Raw genomic sequence first — 25281 nt, 5'->3', positions numbered from 1 at the left:
TCCACGGGATATCCAAGAGATGGTAATGCCGTTTGACTCGATTGTTCAGTAGGTCAAGCTGATCTATTATCATGAGTATAACCTGCATCAGGCAGTTTACGTATACAGAGTTAGTCATCATGGCATAAAATCTTGGGTAACCATTTCTTATAGCACAAGTTAAATGGGAAGTTATACCCAATTTCAAACAGTTACCCCTTAGGTTACTTATATAAGCCAGTTGCATTAATTTATAGTACAATACTTACATGGAGCAATTCTGATATGACAGCATATAATAAAGATGCTGAGTGTACACTGCATGTGCACCCTTAACTTTATTTCACAGTACTTTGTCTGAAAGCAGATAACATAGTATTAAGAAATAAAATAAAAAAAACACATTTTGTGCTCTTGTTTGTTTTGATGCACTTGGACAACAACTGTTGATCTTTCTAAAGGTTTTCTCAACACTTAAAACTCTTATTAGACACAGAAGTGCTACAATATGCAGTATAAAAACAGGTTGCTAAATAGCTAAATGAACAAGAAACCTGACAGCTCTCATGAGATACTGAAATGCTTTTTATAAAAAATAACAAATGGAGACTTAACGACAGTATCAACATTGGAAATAAAACAAAAGGAAGTTTACTCTTGTACACATACAGTATCCCAAAATCTTAAGGCGGTTGAAGTATTAAGTCAGACAACCCAGTTAACACTTTACAAGGTGCTTATATAAGACATTCACATCAGGCTCATGAATGCTTCATTTCACATTAATGAATAAAAACAGCTTCATGACACACTTAGATGGAATGGACACAGAATTATGACAGAAAAAATATAAATAGGGTAATAAATGCCTGCAGTTACACTTACACACTCAGTGTTGGATGAAAAGAAAGAGCTGATGAAAACATTTTTCACCAGACAATTGTCTTTCCTCGGGTTAGCTCTATTGTCAGATTGTAGACTCTCAATTCTCGCCTTAATACAAAATTCATACATAACAGCATATGTCTGCCATTCTTTCATGTTTTAATTCATTGATCATCTACTGTTTAATATTCATTTGCATTTGAAGTGCTTGCATTTGTACGCTACTAAGAAATGCATGTGGTGTTTTTTTAGAAACAGCAGCAAGGAGACACCTGACAAGAAATGTGTTTCCTGCTCCCACAGAGGAAAATTCTGACCATATTTTAGGTGATGCGTCATCAGCCATCTGAGGACTACAGCCTCTTTTATCTAACTCGGATTGTTGCAATAGGGTTGGATTCGTACCCAGAAAAAGATAACCAACTGGTTGTAATTTGATCTGTTAAGTGTAAAGGCTTTTGCGCTTGGCTAAGGAGGATGGATTTGTAAATCAGTGAAAACAAAAAGTGCACCAAGTGCGGTGGAGACAGGCTTAGTGTCACATATGTATCAAGTGAACAGATCTGATCTGTGTGAAGCAATGAGGAGACTTTATGTCTCTCAAAATAATGCAAAAAGCAAATCAAGATGTTATATTTACATAAATGGAAATTACTTCCACATTGCTTTTTTTCATTTGAAGTTTGACCAATGACTCTTTCAGGTACTTGATCTCACTACATTTTCTTCTTCTGCATCTTCAGTACTAGACTGTCCATCAACTGTTTTTATTCCGATTAACTGACTTTTAATTTTCATATAAAACTTGGACGGATGGAAAATGTACATTAATTTGCATTTTGCAAGAAAAAAAATCCATTGGACGAGTGAACACATGCAAAGAGATAATTGAAAATAAAACTACCTCTACTTGGATAAGCAGTTTTCCTTGTTTCCTTAAATTGACAGCGATGAGAACACTTTGAAATCATGACTATAGAGTAAATGATGTAAAATGTTACCACAAATTCTTTAATAAACCCAAATCCTACATTGAAGATACATTACATCATTGCCCTTCTTCAAAATGAGCAAGAGAGAAGCAACTAATTATTGATAAATATGTGATAAATCAACATGAGCCTGTTTGGAATGATTTATATAAACAACTTAGAAAGAAAAAAGTGTTAAGTATTATATGTATTTAAAAAAACCCTCAAAATATACAAATTCACAGCCAGTAAGTCAGAGGATTCAGTTTCACATTCTCAAATTTCACTCTAGCTGTTGATATTTGCCTGGTATGAAGCTTTCATAATATACAAAAAGATTTAATAGCCTAGCAGATAAAAAATAAAATGAAACCTCTCAGCAAGCAACACGGCCCATCTGAAAAACCAACTACTTTCCTCCATTTATTGGATCAGACATTATGCAATATAATACACTGGAAGAAATATTGAAGCAAAGGAAAAACAAAAACACCGTAGTTTATAACATTAAATAAATATTTCCTTGAAAATATACATAAAAAGCTGCCATAGACAGATCAAAATACATATCTGTTACATTCATCCATCGGGCTCTCCTGCAGGGCACAACATCTGTCCATGTACCTAAATGACAGGTGACAAAGTATAGCCGTCTTCCCTTTGAAATTTTAGTGATTAATAGTAGGCTTGGACACCACATCCTGTGTGTAGATATTGTGATTTCCCAATGTTTCTCTTTTGAAGAAGTAACTGATAAGACAGAAAAAGCAAAATTTTCATGGACCCACTGCATGTTATGATCCCCAGGCCGTGAAGAAATATTGTAAACATTTCAGCCTTTTTTTTTTTTTTACTTTGGTACTAAAGTTACAAATGGTGGTTCGTGAAACTAAGAGAACATCACTAAAGTATGACATATACTGCACTTTTGAAGTCTTTCAAGATACTAAGTGAGTCAGGGTACTTAATCCATTTGAATCATGTAAAAGATGTAAAAGCCTTCATAGAAACAAAACAAAACAAAACAAAAAAACAAAAACAGAAATCAGGCATTGATAATGATAAAATGATAAATGATCTCATGGGTTTAAAGTGGGGCTTGCGGTTTTTTATAGACAAGATCATCTGAATGATCAGCGCTCCATTTGTTAAACCTGATTCATCCACTAACACTTTTCCATTTACACAGAAAACACTGCAAATATAGAAAGTCAAATCTGTACATAGTTTTGAATTAAATATATGCAAGGAGGGAAGAAAAAAAAGTTCAAATTGAGGGTCTGAACAGTTCTTCAAAAAATACTGAGGTTTCAGTAGACATATCTTCTTATAATAGTTTCATATTACACAACAGCAAATCCACTGTCACAGGACTTGGCCATGCGATACCCAAAAAACCTATTATCCATTTTAACATATATATTATTTATTTGCAATATAATTTTTCCCATGAATGCTTTACATAATAAGACAAATTGAAAGAATCTTAACCCCATTTTCTTCACAGTCGAAAGAGAATGTGGTACGTGTGAGTGAGAAGTTAATTCTATTATGGAAGTATCCACTGATTCAGTTGTCAGATGAGGTGGTTGTGTCATTTCTGCAATGTGTAGTCCACTAAAAAAAACAAAAACTAGATAGGTTACGATTTTTGTTGGGATGATACGCCTTTCCAGTAGTCTAAAATATCATGGAGGTCCTCATCCTTTGCAAACTGGACTTTCTTACGCAGTGCATGCCCTGCAGCCATGTACTCCTCATCTTTATGCCGTTTCCGGTGGAGTTTGAAACGCTCCCAGATGCTATGTGAAGGTTTGCAGTAGTATTCAGGACTGGAGGAATAGCTTAGATTGTGGTACTGAGAGGACATCTGTGAATATGTTAAGTCTCTGGAGCGGGAGTGAGTAAGAGGCTCCAACATGGAGGACTTGTGGCTGTCAGGTCCTTCGAGCTCCTCTATCTGAGCATCGGGATAGGAGTGTCGGTGGGCACTGTACTGACGGTTCTTTTCTGCCTCGGCCCTCAGGATGGCAGCAGCAGGTGTTACAGTGAGGATGGTCTCTCCTGTTGGAGAAGTTTTCTCTATATACTTGGATTCAGAACGATAAGGCCTGGGGCTTCTCATGGGCCCTCCCGTGGCTGTACTGGGCCTCTTTGGAGAGACATCAGAAGACCGATGTCTCTGCAGAGAGTGGTGGTAGCTATCCTTATACACTGGAGACAGAAGGCCAGATTTATTCTGTGGGTGTTCTGATATTAGTACAAGCTGGGGCTCTGCAGTGGATACTGCTCCAGATTTCACTCCTTGAAAAGAGGTGGATTCTGACTTTAACGCATCTATGCAGTTGTTTATTATCTGATTGACTTTATCCACCTCTTTTGCAATTGTGGAAATTTCTGCCACTGATCCTTGACTATTCCCAGCCATTCCCATATCACACTCCCGGCGGTCATGGTGATCCACACTTCGCACCTCCATGTAATTTCCTTTCATCATCTTAGGAGTATCACTTATCTCTTGAAATTTGTACTGCTCCATTTCACTTGCAGATGGTAAGTATGGCATACGTGCCATGCTCTCTCCTGCCAACAACTGCTTCTGCGACATTCGAGATATAGTCCCACCCTCAAGCTCTTGTCCATATTTAAGTTCCATTATGTTTTTCTTTAAACTTCCTGATTTTTTGTGCTTTTCATCTTGTTGGCGCTTTCTTCGCAAGCAATAGTACACAACTCCAAGAAATATAACCATGCTGAATAGGCAGCCCAAAATTGTCATAATGTAGTGAGTAGGAGTCGGTTCTTTCACATTTACGTCCTTTCCATTTCGATGGGCAGTAGAGACTGTCAGACATGTGTGGTTGTGTCTAAGAGAATTGCGTATTGAAGCAACACAATATGTGTAGTTGGTGTGGGGTTTAAGGTTTTTTAATTCAATGTCCTCTTTTATATCTTTTAGGTTTTGAATGTCTGTGAAAAAACTGTTGTTATAAAGAACCAAGATGTACATCTTCTTATAGGGATGAGGAATCTGAACTGTGATGATAGCACCTGTGTGTGTTACTTGCTTCACTTCCATCAGAGGAGTTCCCTGAACATCATTTTCAGGTGTACTGATGGTAGTGTCTTCTGGTTCTGTGCCTGATGGACAGTCTTCCACTCCACAAAGCGTTGAGTCTGGTGGTAGTGTTGTTGACTCAATGGGCACAGTTATAAATGGTGTTACATATTCATCAGTGCACACTTTGGTAAGCATGTACAGTGCATTTCGATAGTTTGGATTGTTAGGAATCTGGCTCAGTAAGCTATAACCGGAGACCCCGGGTGGGGAGTCGCAAACCATTCGTTCATTTGTTCTGTTTGGGAAAACTGAGAGCCATTTGACAAAACCAAGTAATTCACATGAGCAGTTGAAGGGGTTTGTGTACAACTCACAGGTGGTGAGTTTAGTTAAACTGGCAAACGTAGACCCATCTAACTGCTGGATTCGGTTCATGGAGAGGTCAATATTCTCTAAGTTGGGGCATTCCCAAAAGGCATTAGGTGTCACAGTCTCAATCAGGTTTGCCTGGAGGTAGAGGTACTGCAGCTTTCCTAAACCCCTGAGGATCCCCTCTGTCAAGTTCCGCAACTTGTTGAAGCCCATTTGAAGGACTTGCAAGTTAAACTGAGCAGAAAAGGCCCCGTCTTCTATGTAGGAGATTTCATTCTTGGTCAGGTTCAGGTAGGTCAAGTTGGCAAAGCGGCTAAGGGCAGAATAGTGGATACTTTTGATTTTGTTTTCATTCAGACGAAGGTCCACAATGGTGCTGTTGATATGCTGTGGGATGGCCTCATAAGGTGGCTGGTTTTGACTACAAATTGCGAGCCATACAAAGCCCTTTTCACCCTCAATTAACCAGCAGTCTCCACTGACTCTGCCAATATGAGTCAAATATACAATGGCTACAGACCAAAACAAGGCACTCATCACCATGCCTAAGCTGCAGGCCATTGGTGCTTCTTTGAGAGTCATGTGCAGGGCCAAAAGAATCAAAGGGGTGTGATACCGCTGCCGTTTCAGTACAGCTGTTCAGCTAATCTCAGGGCCAGAGACAATCCTTTTATTTGCCTCCTCTTCATTGATAGATGTGTGATGCTGGATGTTATCGCCATGTATCAATTAGAAAAATCTGCTTTCAGATTGAGGCTTGCCTGCAGTGAACTTGTGGCAACACTTAAAAGAGCATCCAGCACCTCAACTTGGCTTGTGCTTTTTTCCTTAGTGGGTACCATCATTAAATGGTCTCATCTTGTTGTTTCTGCCAGTTTCCTGCATCCTTAGCCTCTCTGGTGTGCATGGATGAATAACCTGTAAAATACAGAAAGGGACACACAGTTGACATTAAGTACACTTACTCAAGCCCTCCTTGTTTATTCCTCACCAATTATTTTGTACACCATTTAAGAAGTGTTTGCTGTTGCCTATGGCAGCCTGCTATTAAAGAAGACTGTTGACCAATTACCATTTGACAGGTTGGGGGAAGCAGTGTCCCTGTTTTCACACCATTAACCTGAGGCCTGTCAGATGCAACTGAGGGAGGCCAATGTTAAGAAGCTGCATTAAATCAATTATACAGCACCATGCAAAATGACAATTTGCATCATGTATTTAGTTTTTCTCTCTGAAAACCTTCATGAATAAATTAAAACCTTTCTGAGCGCTGGATTATTTTGGAGGAAAGAGGGAAATCATGTAGCAGGTGTGATTACCATAGTGTTAAAATTCAATTAAAATCTTTTGCGTGAGGGAACGGGAAAGTGAGCAGCAACTCTCACTTTTAATTCTGCAAGTTTTTTGTTTTTATACAGACTCATCATTTTTCTTTGTAATATCTCTTTTGATCGCTGTTTTTACTCTTTGTACAGTTGATACTATTTCACTGTTGAAGACTTTATGGTAACATATCTTATTCCAGAATTTGGGTTAAGATAACTTTATTCTGCTCTTAGATTTCTGAGATTTTACTGAACATTTTGAGTCATATTTTTTTAATAAAGTTAAAAAGTAAAGTTTAAAAAAAGCACTTGATCCTATTTTGTCATTGTACACAAATATCTAGTTGTTAGATAACATAGTAGTGCTGTTCCTCCAAAACCCCGACATATGGTAAACATATCAAGAGGGTTTTATAGCTTATATACACAACTTTTCAATGATAAAATAATAAAAATAATTAAATACTGAGTGTATTATTTTCTCTTTGAAAATTTCATAGCTTTGCAACAAATTGTAGTAATACATTCAGTTCCATTCCAGAGCACAGTCATATTCTGTTACATCACGACTCAGTATTACAGACTCCATTACAGTGTTTAATTGCTCAAGGGTCGATTTCCTACTGCTAACAAAGAAATAAAAAAAATGTCTGCCGCGCAGGTATACAGTGGTGGGGAAAACCTCAATCACCTATAATAGCATGTCATTAAAACAATTTCCTGGATCAATTTTAACTTGCAGTGTGGCCATATTTGTACCTAATTGCTGTCTAAATGATGTTTTTGTGGAAACCAAATTTATTAACTGTTCTAATGTGAGAGAAAGGATTTCATCTGTCTACTTGTTAAAGCCAACTGTTTATGCATTTTAATCAGTCGAACCTATAATGGGCAATTTCTATATTAATTTGAACACAGTTAATTATGTAGTTACTAGCCTTTCTAATTATTTACGCCGAACTTCAATATCATTTTATTGTATAGCGTAGTTAACACGAATTATATTGTGAGAAAACTAACTGGACTTTAATTATGCAGATACTACAACCAAAATATAAACTACAAAAATCTTCTCAAGTTTGCTTATTGTGGGGAATTAGGGGTCACCTGGAGTGAGAATGTGCTTTTGTGTGTTAGAGGACATGGCTCTACACACCACACTCAAGTAGATGTGACAGTTTATGGCAGAAAGAATATACTTCAACTTGAAACCACACATGCCACTGTGGATTTAAAGACCATTCATGCTGTAATTTGACCTTTGTGTAGGTTTATCACATTACAGTCACACTATTTGTAGTTTTGCTTATCATACACTCTACACTCAGGGGTGCCTCCAGAATTTTTTCTTTAAAAAAGATGAGGGCGACTAAAAGTCTTGGGTGGCACACCAAAAAACATAATTTCCAGTTTTGGAAATGTCTGGCCGGGTGGCCTGTGCTCCTCCTGCCCTCCCCGATGGTGCTCCTGTCTACACTAAATAGTAATCCCTAATCTGTTGCCTTTTTGTCTTTTAATAGGATGAGCATCAATAACCATGTGTTGTGAGGCAAATACTTTAGGTCATAATAATGGCAGGAGTGTAAATGATGGCTTACCATTCAGTTAGCGTACATCCTCATGTCTCAATTGAATAACTGTCTGCCTGTAATGACTTTTACTTGCTGCTAATTTGCTTTGTGAATTAATTTGTGTGAATGTAAGTGTTGCCAAATTATGTTTAGTATATTTTTTTGTTTAGTCTTTCAAGGGAAGGAAAAGCCGTGATTTTACTGTATGCAAGTATGTAAGTAAGTTGGAGTGGGTGATGGAGATTCATTTTTCCTGAGGACTGTGTGGTAGGGTTATGTAACATGGTGATAGAGAAAGATGTGTTGTCTTGGGTCTGGTTAAGGTTAAGAAACGTCATTCATCCATCCATTTTCTTTACGCTTATCAAACTTAGAATTGTACAGGGGCTGCGGCCTATCCCAGCTGACTTTGAGTGAGTGGAAAGGCACACTCTGGACAGGTTGCCTGTCCATCACAGGAAGACAAGACAAGCACACACTCTCACATCCACAGCTATAGCCAAGTTAGAATCACCTATTAACCTAACATGGATGTCTGTGGGTGGAAGCTGGACTACCAGGAGAACACACAGATGTAATCAGACCTGGCCAAAACCTTCTTGTTCTGGTGAGTGTAGTACTGTACAGTGCCCATGGTTGAAATTCCACAATTGAAGCTCATATATTACAGAATGATTTTTCTGCATGTTTTCATCTGTTCCAGCTCTGAATTATTTCAAAAATTGAAAATACACAGCATACTGATAAACTGACATTGGACATTAGTACTGTTACCCAGGGCTTTGTATATTTAAAACTGATTTAAGTTGGTTTAGCACGGAGGTGTCAAACATAAGGGCTGGGGACTAGAATCAGCTTGGCATGGATTCCAATCCGGCCACTGGACAAGTTTGGAAAATGTGAATGGGGGCATACATTTTCTACAGGCCTCCTCCATGACCATTCATACTACACCAAAGTAATTAAGTAATTCATAAACAATTAAATGAAAGAAGCAAATGTTGTTTTTTTCACTATCTAATATAGATTTTTTTTTCTTCAAAACAGGTCCCAAAAAACAGTTTTCTGTGAATTAACAAAAAGTTCCTGCGTTATAATTACAACCCATTTGCCCAATGAGCTACCAGAAATACCAAAATACCAAAGATTTTATAAATGTAATTTAGCAAATTTATTAAAAAACTGGAACATAATGTTGGAACTGTGTTTATTTTTATTTTTATTTTATTTTATGTTATATTAATATATCCAAGGAAATAAAAGTGTGGTTAAACTTTACAGTGGCCGACTTACGATCAAAGTGGGCAGCATGTTGCCCAGACAATAACATGGCTTTGATATCTGTGGCCTAGAGGATGAGATTATATGTAATTTTAAATATACACATTAGCCTGTTTTTCCTTTTATAGTTGATAAAATCGCCAGGTACAAAGCTAGTATGTTTTCATTGTCAGTTCAGCATTTCCACGACATTATTGCTCGACCAAATGTGTAGATGCAGAGCACAGCAAGATGTTTACTGTATATATGGAAACAGGGCTTTGAATTACCTCTCATAATATTTTGTTTAGTGTCAGGTAGTTTGAGGATTTTATGCTGTTTCACAATTGAGTTCTATTTATTGATCTTTCAAGTTATGTCCGCAAATCTGTCCTTATAATCACTTAAAAGCAAATGGCTCAAATTTTATTCAAAAATGCAACAAAAGACATCGTTTTGCAACACAAATGAAGGGCAATTTAGGTGCAGAGAAACAGTTTTCAATTACAGTTCTCCTTGGTTCACACAGTACTAAGCAATTATCTGCAATGACGCTAAGATAATCAAGTAAAAGCACTACTCAGCTATTCAAGTGCAGATAAAGAGCAGAAATAAATGCTGTGGTGGAGGACACTGGAACAGAATGCCAAAGGCTGCCATTACAAAACCACCTTCATGATGACAAAAGAGCAGTGGCAGAGGAGCATTGAAGAAAAGAACACTGAAAACCCCTGGGAGGAAAGAGGTTCCAAATCAAATGTTCCATGAAATGAATATGAAAAATACAGCTCTGCAGAATATCTGGTGATTTTCTAAGGAAAGGCTGTATTTTTATTTCTTGATCCACTATGGCAGACATGGAGCTCATCTGATCTAGGAACCAACTTGTGACATACAGACTCTTGGTCAGGACTGCTAGGTGAATGCACTGGGTATTATTTGGTAGGATTTTCTAGCATGCTTGGTTAACAGTGCAGCCATTGGTAATTTTCTCCTACTTTGTGGCCTTTTCCTAAAAATGGCCAAGTTTTTTCATCCATCAACCTAACCAAAGAGTGGGTAAAAAAGAAAGTGTATATTAAAAAGAAAGAAAGAAAGAAAGAAAAACAAGGCACAAAAAACAAGCCCTCCCACACAGGGCATAAGCTTCTGTCACCTAGTTGACATCTGTGTGATTTTATGCCAACGTTATCATACCTGCCACCTCATGGGGACTTTTTGGGTCTTTGCTTTCTCTGCCCAGGGTGTCAAGAAACCAGCGCCGAAGGGCATGTTGTATATATCTCAGAGATGCCAATGGCTTTGTCAAAAATTGTGATATTTGATACCCTGAGAATTAGACCAAGCTTGACCTAAACTGGCTCACAGCATGGCATTGGTGTTAGATTATTTTAGACTCTAAATTGAAGTTTAGCTTTAAATTTCCTTTAGAATGCATTACTTGTGTTTTGTTTATCCGCCATGACTCAACTAGACGAGCCTCCAAATGAGTCACTGCCTCACCACTGAAACCAGTGCACAAATTAGAGCCATGCTTGTTCCCCTTGTAAGGGTAAACACAACCATGGCCTTATACTGATAGTTAATACTGCAACTTTTAGTTAATAAAACATGGATTTTGCATTTAAATATTGCATAATATTTTACTTATTTGTATCCCAATGTATCCAAAACATATGGCAATAAAATCAAAGCCTGAGGTGTCAAGTTGTTAAGGGATAAACAAAGTAAGCTACATTAAAATTAATTTTTTGAGCTTTAGTTTCATGCAAATCACTCCATACTGTATATTCAGATCTCTACAGCAGTGTACGTTGCTTTGTGAGTGCTTAGGTCTATTTGCCACCACAGACCCACTTTCCATAATGGCAGCAATCTGTATGGTCCAGTGCTAGCCCTGAGTGCAGCAGGCCAGAACACCCAAGGCATCAGAGCTGAGTATATTCCCCTATCAGACACAGGCAGCCATTCCACAGTCTCTTTTCCATTTAGGCTTTATGCACTGGGTAATGAAAGCTTTTCTTTTTCTTTTCCTCTTCTGTGGATAACCTATTGAAACCCTGGTTTTGAAGAATGATTCAAACACAGCTTTGTAAATTTCTGTTCCAGTTGCTCGCTGCATCCTCACTTCTACTCTGTAAATGTTGGCTCCTTTTTCATGAAAAAGGTTACAAAATATGACAATACAAAAGCTGCTGTACATATAGACAGATGGGGACCTAGCCTGTGATTTTTGGTGGCCTATAAAACAACTAAATCTAAGAAAAGGAATGTGTCTGTAAAGTTATCCAGGCAAACTTTGACAAAAGCGTATGAAAGTCACATGGACAAAACAATTCTTGAAAATAGTTCACCACTCTCCCCACAAACATTTTATTGTATGCAAACCCACAAACACCTCACCACCCACTCTGGCTATCTCTGTCTGTCAGTCCCCTTCTGTTTGCCGCTGTGTCTGTCCAAACAATTTCCCTCTGCATGCTAAACAAACATTTTTCTTTTCATTGTCCAGGTTTCTACAAAAGTATGCTATCAAATTATCTGGTTTTAGAGTTTGTGGGCCCCACTTGTTCTTGTTTCGCCTTTTATTTCCTATTTGGTCTTTGTCATGGTGAAGGTGCCCCAGTCTCGGAGGGCCCTCCTCATCCATACCAATGATTGCCTTTTATTTGATGTTATTCAAAATGCAGGGACCATCTTGGTGGGACTGAAAAATGTGGCAACGGGAAACCACAAGTGCAAAATCAATTGAATTAAAATGGAACTACTTCTCTTGGGGAAGGGAACCATTACATTTTACTGGGCTTTTGAATTGCTTAGACGCAGTGAGAGCTTATATATTTTAGGTTATATGAGAGGATATTTAACTCATACATTGATTACTTTGAGATTATTGCCTGGAAAAAAGAGCTGATATTTCTGCCTTTGTTGAATACTGTTAAAAGTTCCATATGACCTCCTTTGGTGGTAAAAAAAAAAAAGATAATGTGAAAAAATTCCATGTTTGATAAGCAAACTGAACTGATACAGCACTGTAGCTGGACCAAGATAATAAAAGATCATCAGGGGTTTAGCAACCAAACTACCAAGGTACATCTAAAGGCTCCAGTGTACCCATTGCAATGGTTGCATTGCAATGACCTCTGTAACCTCATCTCAGTCACTTATATTAAATGCAGGAATCTATCAATAGATAGATAATATATATCTACAGTGGTCCCTCATTTATCGCGGGGGTTTACGTTCTAAAAATAACCCGTGATATGTGAAATCCACGAAGTAGCCAACTTTAATTTTTACAATTATTATAGATGTTTTAAGGCACAAGTGTCGAACTCCAGGCCTCGAAAGCTGGTGTCCTGCAGGTTTTAGATGTGTCCTTGATCCAGCACAGCTGATTTAAATGGCTAAATTGTCTCCTCAACATGTCTTGAAGTTCTCCAGAGGACTGGTAATGAACTAATCATGTGATTCAGGTGTGTTGACCCAGGCTGATATCTAAAACCTGCAGGACACCGGCCCTCGAGCCCTGGAGTTTGACACCCCTGTTTTAAGGATGTAAAACCCCTCACTACACTCTTTATACACTTTTCTCAGAGAGGCACAAACACTTTCACACTTTTCTCTCTTGTTTAAACACTCTCAGAGTTCAAACCTTTGTAGAAAAACAAGTCCAGTATTATAGAATCAAAAGCACCCGCGGTTGCCTTTGAGGCTGCAAAACGTTTCGTCGACATTGTTGTGTTTGTTGGGGAGAAAACTTACAAACATACAGTACGGCACTTCAGAATCACACTGCTAGTGATCGATGATTTATGAGTGCATTGACACAATGCGCTTTAAGAAAAAAAAAAAAAGCATGCAAAATTGCACCCCAAAAAATTGCGAAACAGCGAGACCGCGAAAGGTGAACCACGTTATAGCGAGGGACCACTGTATATATATTATGACATCATTGCCTGGCAATTACATTTTTCTTTTACTTGCACAAAAAGGCCAAACAATATTTATCTGTAGCACTACTAGTATGTACTGGTAAGAGTTATACAGTATGAAAATAAGTAATTTAAGAAGAGTAGATGTGTTTTCTGTTTGACCTCCCTGGTTAATTGGGGTTTTTTTAATCACATAGTTTACATTAGATGTATTGGGATTACATGTGGATATTATCAGCGTTGGAGTGTTGTTTCAGACTCATCTGAATAGCTCTAACAATACTATACATGTTTTATATTTAATAGGGACAAGTTTGATGATCACAATCACAAATGCACCTTCACTTTAGCCAATCAGAATGGCAGTTCTAGAAGGGGAGACTGATGTATCCATGTACCCATCAATCTGGAAACCTACTGGCTAGGCAGCAGTAAAACTATTCTGTTATCTTGGTAGGAACTTTGACTCTTTGCCAGTCATTATTTAAGTGATGAATATAAAGCTAAATTTTTGTCACACCAGTGGTTTCCAGACTGCATTTACTCTTTCGCTCAAACATCACTGTTAAATACTACTTGAACTGCAATAAGATTAAAAATGGAAACCAGAAAGCTGCTTTTAATTAAAATGTTGTCTTTGCCTACATATTCTGAATATTTATATGCAGATATTTGTTTACAGAAAACATATTTATATATGCATGTGCTCAGTTTAGATTGTTTGAGGTATAGCAAGGTTGCCATGGGTAGAATCATCGGTATCCTGCATTGTGTTCTGCACTATTATTTCTAAATGTAGTGTGTGGACATTTTAGATTTTCTCCTCATGCATGTGTTGAAACTTAAACTGAAATATAGTAAAAATTGTATTACTTCCATTGATTAAGCTAGAATGACAACAATAAAAACTAAGACTTATTCTAATAGGTATTTAAAATTCAGTTCAATTACATTCTGTTTTATTTATGTGCACAAAATCACAACAACAGTTTCCTCAAGGCACTTTATATCGTAAGGTCATAACCTTATAATAATAAAAAGAAAAAAGCTTACTGTCACATAGTGAGAGTGGAAAAAAATAATGTAAAAATGAAAAAAAAAAAGAGATTTAAATAAAAACCAAGAAGAAGAAAGAGAAAGACAAGCCAGAAAAAGCTGAATGAACACAATTCATGTCTCCTGTCTTAGCATCCTAGAATTGTTTATGTTTTCCTGAAATTAAATCAGACATAAAATCTTATAGCTGCCAATTAGTACTGGCCCCTGCTAATTAGCTCCAAATTAGCATTGGAATAATTAGTATTGCAGAAGTATTGGTTGATTTCAATTAATGCTGATGATACATTAGTGGTAAATGTCAAATAACATATCCTTTTTGGTTAATTAAAGCCTCAAGTGCAAAGGTTGGGCTTATACACACATGCACAGGCATCCTGAATTTTAACTGCCTCTTGGTCTATTCAAAAGTTACATTCAGCTCTCTTCCTACTTGGTATTCCACACAGGTGTCATACTTTGTAAAACTTTAAATGACTTACTGCCCTGCCATCTCTTGTAAATTCCCAATATCTCACTCTATTGTTCTTCAGTGTATCAAGAGTCCTTCAGCAGGCTCATGACCTAGTACGATTCAAGCTGAGACGAGAGCAAAAAATCTCATTACAAACTAAAAGCTCCACTTTGGGTGACACCTCTTATAAAGATGATAAGCCACGGAGAATGGCGTGGAATCACACTGCGTTGATGGAAACAGATGCATCAGTGAAACCCTGCAGGAGAATTAAAGCAGCCTAGGACAACAGTTGGCAGAAAACACAAAAGCAGAAACTGTATCCTGTCCAACTATCCTCAGCATCTTGAAGTGCTGTGATCTCTGTGCCGCAGAATAAAAAATTCCATCCTATAATATAACCATAACAGGTCAGCTCTACAGAACGCATGCTGAACAGAGGAAAAGCAACTCGGCTATAGAGAGCATTTATCAAACGGACAGGAGAGAAGTAGAGTTTAATTTAATTCTGTGTTTGAGAGTAAGATACAACTTGGAATAACACCTAAAGGTTTAAATGCAATTTTCCAGGCCATCAACTGACCATCAACTTGCCACGTTATTCTGCCCTCCAAGCCAAAGCATCTGTCAGCAATGTCTCTAGCTGCTGACTCATGACATATTGAACTAAAGTAGGAGCTCCTGTGCAGTTCTGAGCATGACATAAAGTTATGCAGAATTTACAATCTATGAGGATTCAATTTACCTGCTTTTTGTTAACTTCTTTATAGTTTTAACGTTTACAGAAATGATAAAGTTCACATATGCTGACAAAATCTGACAGATAAGACGGCAGTTCTTATCTTTGTCAATTGCCTTGCCATGCTCAGCAGAGGTTTCCCCACCAATTAACCTTCAGGAAGAGACAGTAGCTAATTCAATTATACTGGACTGCGGCGCCGTGTTTCTGAGTGACAGCTCAACCTGCCTTGGTGCTCTGATTGACAAGTTGTGAACCAGAGCAGTCATTCCCTGTGCTGAATGTTTATATCTGTGTGACCCAGTGGGCTACCTGACACATTTAGGAAGAGGACATTATCACTTTCAGATTAGCTCCATAAAGACAATGCAAGACGAGTTTGACTACAATAATCTACATAGTGGGAAGTTAGTTTTGGTATCAGGAAACTATAACAAATTTACCTTCTTCAGCAAATTTGACTTTTCAATCACTCAGCTGATGCTTTGAGGCCTGTGCCCAAATGTAATATTCCCTTCATGGCTGTTGCACTTAAGCATCTGGTGCTGAGTGACAGCCAGTAGGAGCATCAGAAAGAACAGATTTATTGAGAACATGTTGTAATCTGTTATGCAAATGAACTGTGTAGTTAGTTAGTGGCCAGAAAGATAAAGTGATTATTACTTGATATGATTGAAATCACGACTACATAGTCTCTCATGATCATTTCTTTCTGCAGAACACAAAAGTCCATTACGGATGGACAAGGTGGTAAGAAACAAAATCAATTGTGGTAGCAAGGATGCAAGAAAAATGTAACTTTTGTAGGCACTGAAACATCTGCGATGAGTGCAAAAATGAAAAGGAACACCAGGGTGGCAAATGGAAACAACCACCTTGTGTGATCGCTACTCTAAGAAATAAAACGATCCCTGCCTTGAAAGGAAAGTTATTGTTTCTGACAGGACAAACTCTCTCAGGCTCTCAGGGGCAGAGGATGTAATGCTGAGCTTGTGCTCTGCTATCAAAGGAGTGAAAGGCATTTTGGTCCACCACAGAAAACATGGGTGCAGACTGGAAGGAGATTGCAACAAGAGATGATAGCTACACTGCTGGGAGGACTTTTATCCCTGTTAGTATGCAGGATGCAATGGATAAATCCACAGAGAGCAAACATACATTTTGGATGATAAACAAATAAATGCTCTAATGATAGTGTCGCACAATTTGCATTTTTACTGTTGATGTCCATTTGAATTAACTTGCACATGCATAATGAGGAGTACTTGCTTTGCTATATTTTGAACTATTTCTTCATGAGGTTAAAATATCTTAAGTTATAGGTAAAAAATAGAGGTTAAAAACACTGCGTGTTGTGATGTAATGTGAGTGAGCCCCCTGTGTGATAGGCATTAAGGTAGATCTCGCTCTAGTTAGAGAGCCATTGCAGTCAGGCTTTTAACACCAGCCTCAGTCACCACTATAGATAATACAAATGTTCCAAATTAAAATAAATGCCTCTCTTGCAGACTCTCCTCATCTGTGTTGTATTTTGCATACTTCTTTTAAAGTACTTATACAGAGGTGTGCAGTCACCAAATGTCATCTGTGTCATAACCTACTAAGGGAAAGAGACAAAGGCAATTATCATTCAGCAGAGTCGAAAGGTCACATGACAAGTCACATTACACAGTGGACATAGACAGATGGTTTTGTGATGTGATTAATCATTTCACCAATGCAGGCACTCTGCTTTTATGGTGCTCTGTTGAAGTGATTGCTTTTAGTCATGATCATAGACTTTAAACTGTCAAACTGTCAGATAAATATGCTTTTTTTTCAAGATCCAAGTACGGCAGGAGCCTTGTAACATTAAAGCAAAGCTGAAGGTCTAGATCACACTTTGCAACCTTTATTAGTACATAAGGACTAGTGCTTCATTGCTATGTATTTATTTTTTGTTTGGTTAAAGGTCAGTCAGAAATTACGCTTTACTGGATGGAAGAAATCTGACAATGCGATGCCTCAGGAGAAAGAAGTGTGCTCATGGTCACCTGATGCATCACTTTAAGAGCTGGGAGAGTGAGCATTCTTCCACTGATGAGCTGCTTTTTGGTCACCGGGTCATGTCTGGAGAACAACCTCCCATCAGTGTTGATATCAAAATCGAAATCAGATTAATCTGTCATAGAAACTGAAGTTTGAGTTTCACTGTGTCAGTCACTGTCACGGTGAAAAACAACTACAAGCAAGTCACCAGATCCACGGAGCTATCTAAAAACACTGGTCAGGCTAGAAAGCTAACAGTCCTTCTAAGGAGCCAGACTTAATGGGGACAGCAGCCAAATGTATTGAGTGTATAGTCTGCACTTTTCTACGGTTGGAAATTTTTAAGAACCACTTACAGTGATGATAAATACCAATAAAATATTAAAAGTGCAACAACTGTTCCTTTTCATATTAATAAAGATATATCTAGTTGCTTGTAAAAACCACAGGGAGCCACTAGATGTGGGCAAAAGAGCAAGATGAAGCTCCAGAGCCACCTGTGACCTGTTCTCTTTCCCAGGGCATTGCTAAATGCAGTTTTGCCAAAGCCAATGGTGTATCATACTTATGGGTTACTTTGGCGATGCTACAGAATCCACCTGATTGTGAGAACAGTCTGTCAGTTCTCCTTTCAATATGCAGCATTACTTTTCAAAGGGGCATATTTTAATCCAAACCACTTTCCTTTTTGTAAACCTAACCAAGTAGTTTTTGGCATCAACACCTAAGCACCAAGTCAAAGTGTAAATAAAAACCAAATGAAAATTAAATGAATCACTGACTCAAATAAATTGTAAAACACAAAGGAGCGAACAGGATGCTGAAACAAAACAAATTTATTTCCATCTCTTTTAAAAAATGTGAAAAGAAGTGATGCTCTAGGAATTTTATAAAGCTAGATCCTCTCTGGCCTGTTCAGCAAAAGTACTTGCCGAGTATAAAGCACAGTTGCAAATTTCTTAAAACATTAATTAAATACCAATGTAACAAGCATCATATTCCCGCTTTCTCCACTCAGTTACATCTCTTAAATCTGGTTTTCAAAAGCAGTGTACTCATTAACAAAAAACAGCTTCTTTGTGGCTTGCTTACAGTATGTTTTATCACTGAAATTTCCCGTACAGGCAGGGGGTTTTGTTTTCAGTTGACTCACTAAATGAGTGGCATGTAATAAGATGGAAGAACTGAGGTGTCATTATGGGAAAAGTCCCCTGTCATGCAGAGAAAGGTGCTGCAGCATTTCATCAGCGGTGTGGAAAAAAAATCATTAGGGAGTCTGTAATGAATGGCTGACAGCTGTCTGTCAAAACTGGGCTTCCATGTTTTAAATTCTATTCATTTTCTCCATGATTGCTTTTCTCATTGCCGAGTCACAGACTGATTTCCTGTGCACATCTTTATTAACAAAATAGAGGGTTTAATTAAAATAATGGAAATGACAATATAAGAACAAGCACTGTGTTGATTGGCTTTATGGTTGACTTGTAAGTATGTTTGTCGGGACTGTCAACATTTTGGAATCATGCATTTGTTCCAGTTTGTTTTTGCTCTTTTATGGTGAATTTAATATAATCTTGTCTTTGGACAGTGTGAATGAGAAACCTGCGGTTTGAATAAATATTTCCTTTGTTTCCATTTTGCTTCAATGAGATTGTACATCTGCACGTTTTATGTAAAATCTGACAACATGCAGTTACGCTGCAGTATGCATGCTTCACTCAGATGCTAACCTGAAAGTAAAGCACTGTAGTGCTGCTCCAGAGAGAAAAACACCCCCAGACTTTAAATATTCTCACCATCGTGGTTGCCGGTTGGTTTGATACATTGAATTATCATTATCTTTCTTGCTTGTCACCCCTTGGTTGCTGCCATAAATCTCAAACTTGGACTCATAAATAGGACTATTTTCCAGGCACACACTGTGAAATTCTTGTCTGTGTACTTGGCCTTGTTCCCCCTCCTCAGAAGTAGCTTAGCAGCCAATATTGGTTCCTTTGAGACCACCGCTAATTCTTTACAGGATTTTTCCTGATCATAGTCTCACATTCTACATTTTTCAAATTATCTATGCATGCTGAAGATGCTTAAAACATCTCTTAACATTGCTCTTCTGAAGGTGTAGGCACTTTTAGTGGATTTGATTATTTTCGGGTGCAACTGACCCATTTGCTGCAAAGCATTTTGAAGTGAAACGACCCCTTTTGAAATTTTACTTTTGTTTTTAATTTTTTTTAACACAAGTCTATATACAAAAGTAGTAGAAGGTGTACAGGATATTGGCTCATGTATATTTTTGATTTCAGTGGTGCAAATTCTAAAGCAATATTTCTAATAGATATATCTCATCAACAAATTAATGTACTGAGGTATCATCAAGTGAGTGAAGTGATTACTAAAACTGCAGTGCATTAAGGCTGATGACAGCCTGGGAAAGGCAAGTGGATGAGTTAATTTATGGGAAATGCACCAATAGAGAATTGCAACAGCACCACAGAAGATGCAGCAGTTTGGGATTTTCTTTTATTATGCTATAGCACTGTCATTCCCACCAGTAATGTTATCAAAGGCCTAAAAAAAGCCTTTTTATCTTTCAAATATGGTTGGTTCAGTCATATTCAGAGAATACAGCACGTTGCATCAGTCTTTCCTCAAAGACCATAATGATTTAAAGAGACTTTGGTCTCACATATACTCGCTGCAGTATGTGTTACCAGCTTGATGTCCTGGCAACTAAGTAATCAATGACAAACCAAAGCCATGTTTACGGTCAGTTGCACTTCTTTCCTCTAGGCATTGATCACAACATAGTGTACTCTGCCCATGCACATCACAGCCAACGTAAGGTTTAACAGGCCAAACTGATATCAATGCTTTGAGGAAATTACAAGAAGGGTTAAACTGCTTTGATAAGGAGGGAGCCCAATCACTGCCGACCATATGGATGTTTTATAATCACTTTATGTGACTAATTTAAGACTCCCACAAGATCCATGTCTCTCACTAGCTAATCCATGATGCTCTTTACGGTAATCCATTCAAATAACTCTTCTCTAGCACTATCAATTAGGAATGCAGGTTAATGGAGGAGCTGGCACTATACAACTTGATAGGGCTAGCTGTCTAGGTAGGACAGTGATCGAAGACTCGATATTCAGAATCCTGTATCAATTTTGATTTAGATTTTCACAATAGAACTAAATTTCTGTTGAATTTCTGAGAAATTACCATTAAAAGAGGTTGGTGCAGCTGTAAAACTAAATCCTAAGGAAAAGGCAAAGGGGTTTAACAATCAATTTAAAAGAAAGATTATCCCTCAGTGCGATTTAGATGTTTCTTCCTTTCGTGCTCACTGCAAACCCAGCACAAATCAGTGAAGTAAAACCACATACGTCTCTACAGAATCGAGGAAATATGGGTGCCCTAAAACAATATTGCTCTAGACATTCTTTTCAAGAATAAAATAATTAAACTGGGAGTTTTGTGGTCCCTCTCCAGCTCTGAACTCACAGATCTGTCACTTGAAACTCAGCAGACCCACATCTTTTATTGACAGTGGTTAAAGCATAGCTGCACTCCTTTTTTCAATGGCTGCCAAATTTGTTTTAGGATAGCAGTAAATAACAAGAGCAGATCAGCTTACTATGCTCTTTGCATAATATGGTTTAAAATTTATACCCTAGCAATGGGTAAAGAAGTAAAAAAAATAAATGAATCTCTTTAGCTGCACTTGAAAGGCAGCAAGGATTTAATCAAGTCAGTCAATTGATCACTGCATGCTTGATGTTGGGATTTGATGTTTGGTGCCTATTAAAACTGTTTATCCTTATATGATTGACAAGAATGTATATAAAGGATAAAGGACACTTAAAGACCCGTTGCCTTTGAAATTCTGGTTTTGATTAAAATGACATAAATCCACTCCCACTTTGAAGACAAACAAACAAAAAAACTGTTTTAAGGAGTGTTTTACATAAAAAGTACTAAAGATGATTTCTTTGGTAGATAAAAGATGAGAGTCACTATCCATTTAGGTGTTACCTCATACAATGAATGGCTTGTCAGCGGCACATCTAATTGATGACACAAAAAACCAAGGAAAACATCTCTAACAATGATGGAAGCTTTATTATTGATGACTCATTAATTTTCTACAGAGTCATTATTATTATTATTATTATTATTATTATTATTATTATTATTATTATTATTATTATTTAATCTACTTCATTTAAAGATTGCATAGTCTTGTTTATTAGGGTTTGATTTGTGGAGAGTTATTAGGTATACTTTGAAATGATTACAAATAACTAAAATTTGTATTCATTTTTGTTTTTTCTTTAAAGGTGTAAGAATATACTGACCTAGTTTTGTTATGTAAATTTGTAATTAATTTTATTGGAGAAGCTTTTGGAAAGTGATTGGTTTATTAGCTTATGGACCCTCCCATTAATCAAGAGATTAAGAGCACCCTGGATGGGTGTGGTAAAGAGGTTTTTTGTTTTTTGTTTGCCAAATGTCAGATGGGAAGACGGGAGGGTTAGAAAATGATTTTTTGACCACTTTTGAAGTTGTTAAAGCAAATTAAGTTAACTTTCGTTTAATTTTAAGTTTTAAGAAGTTATTTGACTGATTTCTGTTTATAATTTTCCACGAAATAAACGGCATATGACGGCATAACAATGGAGTCAGAAGTGCGTTCTAAAACAAACCTCCCGTTGCCACCCACAGCCTTTTCTTGGACTTTTTTGGTGTTTGGAACGTAAAAGGCCGCGACATATTTTCTTCATAGTGCCTGGATCACTTGTACCACAGCAGTTATTTATCAATCAGTATCAATATTTTTGTATACATATATGTATGTGTGTGTATTTTTTTTTTGCTAGTGTGACTTATGTTTTCCTTAAATATGTCATTTGAGCATTCTGCATTCAAACTTCTATCAAAGCAATCTATAAATAATATTTGTTTACTATTATTATTATTATTATTATTATTATTATTATTATTGTTATTGTTATTTAAATGCTATTAAGAGGTCATAATTACATTAAGGTCCTGTTGTTCAGAAAATGTCCTTTTCTCACCTGTGAATACACCAAGAAGGCCAGTCATTCACGTGTATTGTGCATGTATTTTTAATTGTGAAATTACCAACACATATAATTTTATTTTAGACACATTTTACTCATTTCGGGGTTTTTTTCAACTACTCATTTCAATTTGTTTAGCTCTTAGACCCCTGCCTCTACTCTTGTTCGGGGTAGGGGTCGAGGCTATAGTCAGTACGATATACTAAAAGGAAACTGATGTGATATTAATACACATTTTCATAACAGATCGTTAAACACAACCTTCTTTCAAGTCACTAAAAAAACATCAGCACTAATTGTTTTCTAACATGCTAACAGTAATGGACCAATTATGTCCCGAATGTACAGCTCAAAATGTAAATTAGTCATGAAAAGCAATGTATCTTTTCATGATACATGAGCATGAATTTTTAAGTAACGTAGTTCAATAAGAAGCATAAATTGTATTAGAATTTCATATTTTGTCCTTTGAAACCAGGCGAGTGTGACTGAGAAATCAAAGCTTTAAAGACATTGTTGCATTGTTAACCCAAATCCTGATCTTTTTCTAAGCCAGTAGTTTTTATGATTAAACCAAACCAAGTTTTTGTTATTTGACTACAATATTTATAATTAATTACATATTTTAAAAGAATGGAAATAAATGGAAAACTGGGACAGTAGTCCAGTAATGTAAGACTTTTAGAAAAATGCTATGCTACACCAGCAACCCATCCAGCCTCGTAATGTAGACTTTTTTTGGCTTTTAAATATAGAAAATATTGTACATAGACATTAATCATTGCGTACCAGACTAGGCTGATGAAAGGCTGTGTTCAGTGACACAAAAATATATGGAAATTTGGATTGTGGAATGTGAAAAAATGTCAAATTCATCCTTTTAAATAGTCTGAAGGACTGAATTAAATATCTAATGTACTTTATTTTTTTTTAAAATCTTTTTACAGGCATGTTACAAAATCGCTGGAACACCAACATTATTGCAACTTCTTACACATGTTAGTACAAATTTAGCTGCCAATATGTAAGTGAACATGTTTACATATTGACTCAGTAGAGTTCGTATTTCCGTCTATGCAATTTTTGTGTATTTTCACACAATTTTTGCACCAAATACAGTATGCTTTTGAGTTGGATGTAACAGTCTGTCAGAGCCTTTACGTTTATACAACTGGACCACAGCAGTAAAGCATTATTACAGCACCTCATCTGCCCACCCTCATTGCAATGTCAGAGGAAAATTGTCACTGTGTGAACATGGCCCATAGGGCACTTCCCTCCTACTCTCTGTTACATGACAGACAAGCTGAGTAACTAGTGAGTCAGCTAAGTTGAAAGGTTCTGCAGGTTATGTAAATATATATTGCAAGGAAGTGAGTCACTGATGATTCTGCATCTCTTTTGTGAAGGGCCACTTAATGAGTTCTAATTTTTCATTATTTTTCAGTTTTATCAGAGCAAGAAAGCATAAATAAATAAATGGGAATTATCATGGAAGGCAAAATTATACCTTTAAAACGGTCAGAAAAATGTCAGAAACGTATACTGTGATCATGAAAATCACCATCTTCAGTAAGACTTTCTATTCAGTATAACATAAGTGAGGTTGCAAAAATGCTTCTCCAGTAGGATCGTGATAAACAAAGTAAAAAAAAGAAAAAAGGTCCCAGTAGGGGAAAACCATAAGATTATACAGTATGAGGTAAAACAACTCTAATCAATAGTGTGATACAGTATCACTGTTATCAGACTGTAGATATTTTCATTCCCATTTTTGCGATGATAAATTATTATCCACTGCAACAACCAGGCTGGTGTGTGTGTGTGTTTGTCTGGGTGTGTACTATAACAAAGGCTGTTTCTAGTATTTTGGCAGGTGTTTGTATCTGCTGGTCTGTCTAGATTCACTGAATATATTATTAAAAAACAGCAACATTGTGATAAGGTATTTTATTTAAATGAGTTCAAATATGGCTTTGTCCCATGAATATGAAGCAATGGGACGTAGAAAGTGGACGTTGAGGTATAAGGCCACTGACCATACTTCTTCAAGGCCCTGTCCATTTTAATGTATTTATTTTAATGCAGTGTTAATATAGGATATACTACTATGCAAAGGTTTTGAGCCACCCTTCACATCTGCAGATATACTTGAAACTATACAGCAAAACACAATTTGTGTACCTCTAACAAGCCTGAAAGTCAACATTCCCTATGATATCGCTATGACGACCTTTATTATTCAGCACAGCCTAAACTTTCTTAAATAAGTTTCCTTGTAACTTCTTCAAGTATTCTTCAATAATCATTCTACAGGCTGCTTGAAGGTCATTTCAAAGCTCTTCTTTGAAAGTTGTCTGTTATGTGTTTTTCTATTTTGTGTTTAACCCTTTAAGACCTACCATAGAACCAAGTCCGCCAGAGCTTATATTATATTTTTACATGCTGTGGAGCCATTTTTTGGAGCATTTTAAGTTGCTATACATCAATACAACCACTATAGCCCAAATTTTAATAATATGTCTGCATTAAGTGCATAGTAATTACATAAATTG

General features: G+C 37.0%; 1 protein-coding gene across 1 annotated transcript in view; it reads right to left on the bottom strand.

The window, feature by feature from the left end:
• Positions 1 to 298: 298 nt before the first annotated feature.
• elfn1a (extracellular leucine-rich repeat and fibronectin type III domain containing 1a) overlaps positions 299 to 25281 on the bottom strand; it is an 80723-nt gene continuing 55740 nt past the window's right edge. The window contains exon 3 of the mRNA XM_086289700.1: positions 299 to 6186. Within this exon, the coding sequence (XP_086145826.1) occupies positions 3478 to 5850 (2373 nt within the window). The 5' untranslated portion in view covers positions 5851 to 6186 and the 3' untranslated portion in view covers positions 299 to 3477. The remainder of the gene's footprint in view (positions 6187 to 25281) is intronic.

Source organism: Aulonocara sp. 'chitande type north' Nkhata Bay, linkage group LG4 (assembly GCF_057382095.1).
Source record: "Aulonocara sp. 'chitande type north' Nkhata Bay isolate Kocher_YH1m ecotype deep benthic linkage group LG4, A_spYH_male_GT1.1, whole genome shotgun sequence".
NCBI lineage: Eukaryota > Metazoa > Chordata > Actinopteri > Cichliformes > Cichlidae > Aulonocara > Aulonocara sp. 'chitande type north' Nkhata Bay.
This window is presented reverse-complemented; position numbering and strand designations above follow the sequence as displayed.